Source organism: Rhagoletis zephyria, unplaced genomic scaffold (assembly GCF_001687245.7).
Source record: "Rhagoletis zephyria isolate East Lansing unplaced genomic scaffold, Rhagoletis_zephyria_1.1 Rzeph_scaffold_20174, whole genome shotgun sequence".
Lineage (NCBI taxonomy): Eukaryota > Metazoa > Arthropoda > Insecta > Diptera > Tephritidae > Rhagoletis > Rhagoletis zephyria.
The window spans coordinates 1-8,642 of NW_016177233.1; the positions used below are offsets into that span (position 1 = coordinate 1).

The 8,642-nt window shown below is 40.1% G+C and overlaps 2 protein-coding genes across 3 annotated transcripts; both read left to right on the forward strand.

Moving 5' to 3' along the window:
- The first annotated feature begins 6,574 nt into the window (after window positions 1-6,574).
- On the forward strand, window positions 6,575-7,288 carry LOC108380721 (uncharacterized). Of its 2 annotated transcripts, none has more exons than XM_017637116.1 (2): window positions 6,575-7,057; window positions 7,088-7,288. In XM_017637116.1, the coding sequence occupies exons 1-2, from the start codon at window positions 6,630-6,632 to the stop codon at window positions 7,122-7,124; spliced, it is 465 nt and encodes a 154-aa protein (XP_017492605.1). In that variant the 5' UTR covers window positions 6,575-6,629; the 3' UTR covers window positions 7,125-7,288. The 2 variants fall into 2 exon arrangements, with proteins under 2 accessions (XP_017492605.1, XP_017492606.1); XM_017637117.1 differs by having other exon boundaries at window positions 6,575-7,054; window positions 7,085-7,288.
- A 662-nt stretch (window positions 7,289-7,950) lies between these two features.
- On the forward strand, window positions 7,951-8,442 carry LOC108380723 (uncharacterized; the record flags this gene model as incomplete). The annotated part of the gene is made up of 1 exon (XM_017637118.1): window positions 7,951-8,442. A coding segment is annotated over exon 1 (492 nt), but the record flags the coding sequence as incomplete, so codon positions are not given.
- Between the last annotated feature and the right edge of the window lie 200 nt (window positions 8,443-8,642).

Below are 8,642 nucleotides of genomic sequence, written 5' to 3' on the forward strand. Positions count from 1 at the left end.
GACTACAAGTGTGTGAAATTTTTTTTGGATCGGGCCACCCATTTGTACGAAATAGCCCGAAATAGTTGTGAGCGGTACTAAACCCCACCCAAAGTTTTTAACAAAATATTTGAAAATCGAGAATCTTATAGTCATTTGGTGTGTAAAATAACTCACAGAATCTGAATATGCGGTCAAAAATTAAAAAAGTAGAATAGGTTTTAAGAATTTTCGAAGTTATCGTCTTTTTTCTAACTGAGAAAATGTCGTTTACAATTTGTTTACAAAAATATTCGGTTCTGATTCTCTCATCGCAAAAAGTATCCCACAAAATTTAAAACAAAACCCGTCAAGTTAGCTTAATATTTTTCTGTTAAAATAATTATACAGTAACTTACAAATAATTTTAAATTCTGAGGATTTCTCTCATATGAGAGGAAGGATACAAAAGGACAAAAACGCCAACCATGGAAAAAGCTTGAAGTTTTATGTAACTTTAGTAAAATAGTTTTTATTTTGGTGGAAAATATTTATTTATCTCGCAGACTTCCAACTTTATATAGGGATTTCAAAGACCTTTAATCTTGTGGAGAGCTTTTTGCGATGTGGGAATCAGACCCGGATATTTTTGGAAAAAATTGGAAATGCTGTTTTCTCAATTAAACAAAAGCGATAATTTCGCAAGTTCTTAAAACCTATTCTTCCTCTTTTATTTTTGACCTCATATTCAGATTCTGTGAGTTATTTTACATAACAAATGACTATAAAATTCAATGCGGAGCTTTTGCGAATGGGAATATTGTGCCAGTTCACTAATAAAATGTATATTTGGCAAACAAAATGACAAATTGTAGCCAATATTTTTTGCCTATGGAGATACTACGTGAAAACTGTCCCCCTACCTCCCTCTTCTTTGTAATTTAAAGTCAAAGTGTAAGATTCTTCAATAGGTATTTCCATCGGAAATGTTCAACATCTAGCTAGAATGAGAATCGAATATTATTTGTCAAGCGTCTATATAAAAAACAGGATACATCGCTAGTTTTTCCTACTTTTACTTACTACTTTCTACTTTTTACTTAGCTAAGTGTAATATTTTTTTTCATAAAACGGCTTATTATGTTAAGTTCCGTGTTGTCTTTTATTACCTAGCAGAATAACACACAAAGTAATTGTGACCGGTTTTACGGTGCAAATACTCCTCTGTGCGCTCGAACACAACAACATTTATTTTAATTTTGTGATAACTGTTAAAATTTGCACGCAGCGAAAAAAAAATAAAAAAAAAATGTGAAAATGTTGACAGCCAAGTTTACAAATCAAATAAGAATATATTCAGGAGAATTTAATATCTATTGAGGAGTGGGTACAGTATGGAAAGGGGCGTAACTCACATTGTCACTGAAATACAAAAAGCCGTAACAAACTAAAAATCCAAAATTCACTTTTGATTGATTATGATGCATTTCATTGAATCATAAGTACTCACATCGTTTTATGCAATAAAAAATTTAAGTTAGTTTTGGTTTTTTTGCATTTCAGCGACAATGTGAATGACGTCCTTTCCATACTATATTAACGATATGGCGAAAATTTGCGTTCATTTGCCTCAAAGCACATTTGATGCCTTATGGTACCGACAGCGGTGATTAATTAATTGTGCCTGAAACTAGGAAAAGTTGAGGTCAGCTGAAAAAAAAATTACACGCTATTATTCATTACAGGTGGACCTTTTCGAGAAGTCACACGGGAATTAAGCCTTTTTACCAAAATAACAAGATTTTAATCTAATTCGGCTGCCAGTCACGACTTTCAAAACAGAGTTTTCTTCGAAATTTTCATTCCTAGGCAGTAACAATTTATGTATTTGCCATATCAACCTATTTAGAACCTCGCTTTAAGCACACATTTTTCAAACCAATCAAAGAGGAAAGGATTAGAAATGCAATAAAAAACTAAAATCGAAAAACGCTGATAACGTTACAGGTTCTCCAAATTCTGAAACAACCAAGGGAATGAGAATGAGGAATTCTTTGGAAAACAACCGTGTTTAAACAGCGATCTTGCCATGATGCTAGATTGTGAAGATGAAAGTCAGAAGAAAATATTAGACATTTGCAGCCCAATGCAAAGTAAAATAACTGAAAGTCTTCTCAACTGGTGCAGCGTCAATCGAAAATAATTTACAATTTTGACAAGTTTCGTTCTTCAAGTTTGTCGCCTCGAGCGAGTAGTTATTTAGTGGCGGAGGTTTGATTTGCGACCCAACGGGCAGCAACATAACTTTTTTTTAAATACAATGTTCCAATTTTTAAATTCAAATAGATACTTAAATCAGCATCCGCGGATGTCTATAATTCCACATTCGCAACATCCCTAGCATGATAAAAACATAGCAAGGTAGAACCGTTCTCTCAATTTGTCGGCCATGATTTTTTTTTGAAGTTTGCCAACATTTTAAAATCATATAAAAGTGAAAATAAAAAACTGAAACTGTTCGAAATTGTTGTTGCTTGAGATTGAAAATGAAAATGTGTATGTGAGTTTGTGAGGAAATTTAAAAAGNTTTGTCGGCCATGATTTTTTTTTGAAGTTTGCCAACATTTTAAAATCATATAAAAGTGAAAATAAAAAACTGAAATTGTTCGAAATTGTTGTTGCTTGAGATTGAAAATGAAAATGTGTATGTGAGTTTGTGAGGAAATTTAAAAAGTACATTGTTTGGAAACGTCAAGAATTTTAAAAGTGACTCTCAGCGGTTCTACCTTACTATATTTTTATCATGATCCCTAGTACAGAAGTTGTACATGCAAACATACAGGTTACAAGTGTGCTTTATTAACATTCAAAAAAACACCCACAAATATGATAGTTCCGTTTGTATTATAATGAAGACCCATAGTAGCTGTCAACACACACCCCTTTTACTTTCATCTTTGTAATTAGTACATATCGCACACTAAATCAAAAACCGGCACAACTCAAAAAATCCTAAATGTTCAGGAGAGGCAAAAAACTGTTGACGCTGCGCAATCGACGCAAACAAAACTAAAAAGTTTTAGTAGTATTTTTCAAGTTAAAGAAGATAGTAATGAAGAAGAAATTTTCGCGGACGTTGGGTATACGGTCTGTGAACTGTTTTAGGGCAAAAAATAAATTTTGACAAATTTTGAGTTCTGCCGGTTTTTTATTTAGGGTGCGATATGTATGTATGTATGCCATACAGAACTTAATACATATTCAAATTAAATAAAATTTTGTTTTATTTTTACTTGCCTTCTAAAATTGATGGTTTGTCAGGCGGGCCACCACCCCCTCCAGTTGCATTTCCCTTGCGATCCATTTTTTTCGTAGAGCTGCGTGTTCTCTTCCACTTCTCCAGTTTCTTGGTAACTTTATTATAACACAGGTGTTTTGATAATTTATCGATTTAACTTGGTAAGAAGCGGCGTTAACTGCCGCAGATGCAAGCATAGAAATCTCGCGAAAACAATGTGCACTCGAAGCTAGTGTCACTTTTATCTGTAATAATTGCCTATTTAATTATCACTAGGGTTCGACTGTCCTCCAACACAAAGCTTTTTTTTTGCACTGAATAAACCGCAAATCTTTGATGTGCTAAGTTCGTTTTAATTTCATGAGCTATTTTTTCAGTTTCCCAATTATCACTTTTATATTACATCCACGTACGCGAAGAATATCGACATTTCATTTTTCTCAATTTGCACTGTGCTTATTTGTTTTATTTACCCAGCGGTTACATTAGTCTCTTATTTGTACGCATTTTTTGTTCACTTTCATAGATCAACATACATACATATATAATATATATGTATTTCAAAATATTCGCTATTTTGCAAAATTGTGAAAATCAATCACTTCGTTTGAACTGGACAGTTCAAAGTCTTTTTCTCTTCTGATTATTGGCTATGCTCAGCTCACGCTCTCCACTGGGCTCCACATTATTTTGGGTGGTGCGGCTCGTACCCCGGTATAGCTGACGCGTCTTTTTATTGTCTGTATGAATAATGACGCAAACTTCCAGCAGACGCGTCCCAGATGGGTGCTTTAATGTCGTCGATCGTTCCTCTACAAATCACACTTGGTGTACCCACAGTTTTACCAACTTTTGTATTTTCAAAAATAAACAAATATTACACACGAATGAAATATGTACTGCGCAAAAATTTCACGACAATCAGCTGATGCCAAAATATTTTTGTTTTAATGGCAATAGCGAAGTAGCACTTGCCAAAGTTCGATGCTAAACCACAGGGTGGAAATAAAATTTCTCCAGTACAGAATGGTACATAATTTAGTGTGTTCCAGTACTCCAGAACAAGTACATACAGTAATAAAACTTTTTCAGTACTCCTCGGGGGTAAGATCTGATCAGGGTTGATAATGAGGAGCATGAATTTTGCCGATTCAGAGATTTTCTTATAATTGCTATTTATCATGGCATGTGGCATGTGTATACTGTGCTCCAGGATATGGTAAGGGCCTGTTTTTCAGTGACACTTTAAACTTACAGCCCTGGGCACATTCTGGTTCTATGAAACTGTGAAGTGAAAATGTTTTCAATGTCAGTGAAAATTTAATTTGTTCATTTAATCATTTCGTTATATAATTTTAAGCTATTCCCGATCAATAAAGGCTTTCCATGAACATGTGGCATGTAAGTATTGTGAGTTTAAAGCCCGATTTCAGATGACCTGCTTAAGTAGAGATTGTTGATTAACTTCCACTATTTATTTTCAGATCATACATATACCTAGGGTCGGTCTACAGGGACAAAGGCGTTAGTGTTGTCGGGTTTTTCGGGCATACGAAGAGATGGTCGAGTCATGGGGTGTCTCTCCGCATACCGGACATCTGCGTCTAATCTGCTCAGGTATGAGTTTAACCTGCTGCAGTAGCCAGAGCAAAGTTGGGCTATTGTGATGCAAGTCTCCCGAGGCACATCTCGTCGATGTGCGGTGGTTGTGCGCCTAGAAAGGCATTCTCAGATCTGGAGCCTACATAACTCGAGACTGATTCCCTGTGAATGCCGTTCAAGGCCGCTAAATAGCAGCACACAACCCCATGAACCAAAAAGACAAGATCACGCGGGCAGGAGACTAGCCCGTTAGAGTCGCATTTAGGAAAAAAGTTGAACGATTTTGACATTAGCCGTTTGTTTACATTTCTTCGTTGTTTACAATTTGGTGGTGGCTTTTTACTGCAATTTTCTTCATTCATTCATTCATTCGCTTGTGACAACGTGTGTACACATAAGATAAAGAATAATTTAACACAACGGCATGATTTATAGAAGAATTTGCATAATAAAAATGATTTTTCATGCGTTCAACAATTTCGCGGTTTTCTCCGTTCTCTTCGTTGTTTACTTCTTACAACAAAGATGGCGTCGAGATTTCGGCAGCTAGAAAATAACTTTTTTCGTTCTTTCCTTCCCGCGTGATCTTGTGTCTTTCGTTCATGACACAACCCCGTGCCTTCCTCAGGAGTGAATATGGTTACAACAACAACGACTACTACAACAACAACCCAAAAAGGTAAAATTTTGACAGCTTATAACCATGTATACACATATTATTGCTTGGCGGTAATAAGGAGTGAACATGAAAATGAAAGCTGAAACAGCATAAAAAAAGCGTACGTTACTTGCAAATTATAAAATAAATATAAATTTTAAGAATTTCAGCAACACACAATGTACGCGATTAAGTGGCAACGACCAGCTTTATCGTCTGTACTCTGCGCAAACCTTTAGTGTCATTCGCGGCTGCACTCTGAACAAGCCTAAAGTTCTGAACACATTGAAAACGACGAGCTACCGACCACAGCTTCCAATTTGTCATCTTTATTATCTAAGCGCTTTGTCGATGGCGACATGATTTCTTTGAACGCGGCAGCGACATCATGAATTTGTATGAGTTTGACATAAAAGAAGAGGAAGAACCTTATCTGTCGCCAGAAAAATAGAAATAGATCTAATCTGGCCACAACCACAGCCGTCGCGTAGCCCGGTCGTCGCCAAAATAATTATCTACATAAGAGTACGTGTTAAAATAATTTGACAGCTGTGGTTTGTAGCTCGTCGTTTTCATTGTGTTCGGGCTATTAAGTGTCATTCGATTATTTATGTTTTGCATACATACATACTTCCATCTTTATATATAATATTCTTGAACCTGTAAACATCATAAAATCTAACGTTAACAAATCACGCTATTGTACCGTTTGTAGCCTTCTATAAAAGACGAATTTGCAAATAAATGTCATTATATTCCCGCTGGTGTGTACGAACATAATCGGTTTTCAGTTGCTTTGGCGGCGTATACACTGGAGGCTACGACCAACTATGGGCGGAATTGAAGAGGAGGTACGACAATCCCAGGCGTTTGGTTGAGTCACATGTGAATCGGTTGTTGGACTTGCCTGAACACCCAGCACTTACGCAACGCAATGTTCGGAAAGAAATCGATGTATTACGCTGTACCTTACGTGCACTTAACGTGATGGGCTTGGCCACCGACCATTGGGACGCCATCGTTTATCCTATTGTTCTCCGTATATTGCCAATATCGGCGGTCACGCACTGGACCGTTCTGAGTCATTCAGACACTCTGCCGCAGCTGCGGAAAATGCTTGAGGAGATTGAGACCTATGCTGACACTTTAAGGAGCAGCTCTACCGTACCGCCCAGGCACTCGGCAACATTTCGTACCGCACAGTCACATATGGTGGTGCCCAAATCTTCAAGCGCCAACATGAGATCAGCAATGACCTGCCCACGATGCGCCGAGCCACATCGTATATCAAGATGCCCTAAATTCCGAGCATTAAGTCTGGATCAACGTTTGCACTGGGTACGCCAAGCAACGTTATGCTTCAACTGCTTGGGACCAGGTCACTCGGCCCGTGAGTGTAACTCGGGGAATTGCAACAACTGTAAGCAGAAACACAACACCTTGCTTTGTAAGGCAGCTCCGCAAGGCGAGCGGTTACCTACAAACACCAGCTCAGTAGCGCGACCAGTGTCCGTACTCGAGCAACAATCGCCATCAACCAGCGCTACTGCGCCTCAGGTCTTGCCTGTCAGTCTCTCCTGGCGCAATCCGAAGGAATCGTCCTACTAGCCACTGCCAAGGCGCCCATCGTAGATGGGTGTGGAGAGGAAGTATCGTGTCGTCTCTTGTGTGACATGGGTTCACAGGTAAGCTTCATTACGGAGCCATTTTTTAAGCGTTTGAATCTCCACAGAAGGCGTTACACATTGACGGTAGAAGGTATTGGTTCGCAGAGGGCAACTCCTTCGCGCGGATAGACGACTCTGGTGTTGCGATCATATCACGATGCAGAATTTGAGTGCCGTTTTGATGCGCACATTTTGCCTAGTATAACTTCGACGATTCCCGCATCTCCAATTGACACGAGCGGGTACAAACACTTACACAACATACCACTGGCTGATCCGACATTTCACACGCCAGGAAGCATCGATGTACTCATTGGAGCGGACATCATGGGCATGCTTCTCCTGGGTGAAACTATCACTGGTGGGCCTAAGCAGCCGTGCGCTCTCCATACGCGTCTCGGTTGGGTCATATGCGGACCTACATCGCCACGCTGTGCGTCACTTCCCGCCTGGGGCACACCGACCGAATGTGCTACCGAGGAGGAGCGACTCGATGAGATTCTTCAACGCTTCTGGGAACTGGAGGAGGTTCCTCGCCCAAAACGACCGATGACATTTCCGAAAAGATTTTCCAACGAACCGTATCGCGCAAGAGCAATGGCCGATACATAGTGCAGATCCCATTTTCTCCGGATGCGCCTGCACTCGGTGATTCCTACGGCAAGGCGCTGGGCCACTTTTTCAACCTTGAGAGGCGTCTGAGGGGTGATGATGACTTGCGCCAGAAGTATGTTCAGTTTATGCGCGAGTACGAGACGCTCGGCCACATGGAGAAGATCACGCTACAACGAGATGATCCATCCCACGCCTACTTTATACCGCACCATGCTGTCACCGCGAAATTCCGTGTGGTCTTCAACGCTTCGGCGAAGAGCAGCAATGGCGTCTCCTTGAACGACACTCAGCTGGTTGGGCCGGCAGTTCAAGATCCACTAGTTGACATCCTCTTACGCTTTCGTCGATTCCGCGTAGCTGTCACGGCTGACATCGAGAAGATGTTCCGGCAAATCGAGGTGAACTCCAGGCATCGATGTTGGCAGCAGATCCTCTGGCGCGAAAGCCCTAATGACACGCTCCGTGCGTATCAACTGAAGACTGTCATCTACGGTATGGCTTGCAGCCCTTATAACGCTGCTCGTGTTCTGAACCAGTGCGCCATTGACAACCAAATCGTGGTTCCTGATGCTAANGTGCTCTCGGCGACATCTGGTTCAGAGGCATCCAGCTGCACACTTGGCTTAGGCGACACTGATGCCAAGGTTCTGGGGCTTTACTGGGGACCAGTCAATGATGTGATTCTTTTTCGGGTAACGCTGCCAGATGCTAACCCTATCCCTACCAAACGTCAGGTATTGAGTGAAGTGGCCAGAATCTTCGACCCTCTTGGACTTCTGGCTCCAGTAAAAGTGGCCGCTAAGATGATGATGCAGTTAACATGGGCCGCCAAGATAGATTGGGA